The sequence below is a fragment of the Hippoglossus stenolepis genome, chromosome 19 (assembly GCF_022539355.2).
Source record: "Hippoglossus stenolepis isolate QCI-W04-F060 chromosome 19, HSTE1.2, whole genome shotgun sequence".
NCBI lineage: Eukaryota > Metazoa > Chordata > Actinopteri > Pleuronectiformes > Pleuronectidae > Hippoglossus > Hippoglossus stenolepis.
Window position 1 is genome coordinate 20,344,063 of NC_061501.1, and position 677 is coordinate 20,344,739.

The window sequence follows — 677 nt, forward strand, 5'->3', positions numbered from 1 at the left end:
ATGTTGAGGTTCAGTACACAGGTCACCGATCACACCGCCTCTCATCCTCTGTCACCTGACCAGGTGAGTCCCTGCAGCTGAACATCTGTCCACATATTTATGTCAAACTGAGATCCTCCATAAACAAGAGGATCTGACCAATCAGACAAACATCACATCATCAAGAACAAACCCCCATCCAGTGATAACTCAGAGGAATCAGATTCTGCAGAAGTCCATCTTACATCTTGATGTTTTTAAGTTTCCTTCAGTATCCCAGTGATTCAGTGTTCATCACTGAGTTCACTGCAAACAGGAAGTGATCACAGTCAATTTTATTTTGACAGTCTGACTGTAAAGAGAAAATAAAAATAAAAAATAAACAGTAAGGCTCATGTTGTAGCTCCAAGCTAACTAATGGAATCTGTAGTAATATCAATCAGAGCATTATGGGACCTGAAGTTGTCAAAGTTAGAGCATAACGTGTATTAAAAGAAATTAGACAAAATAAGAGAAGTGAGATAATTAATAGAAAAGTTACGCCATGGTGGTGGTTACTGAGGACGAAGAGGAAACTGACTCTGTCCAATTCAATCAAATGTCAGGACGAAGAGACACAAAACATTCAAATTTAAATCAACTCACCTGCAAGAGAACCTTTAGAACCTTTAGAACCTGTAGAACCCGGTCCCAATTCA

At 39.1% G+C, this 677-nt stretch overlaps 1 protein-coding gene across 1 annotated transcript in view; it reads left to right on the forward strand.

Moving 5' to 3' along the window:
• The window catches only part of LOC124851170 (uncharacterized PPE family protein PPE62), a 3,058-nt gene continuing 2,381 nt past the window's right edge, over positions 1 to 677 (forward strand). The window contains exon 1 of the mRNA XM_047337942.1: positions 1 to 63. Within this exon, the coding sequence (XP_047193898.1) occupies positions 1 to 63 (63 nt within the window). The remainder of the gene's footprint in view (positions 64 to 677) is intronic.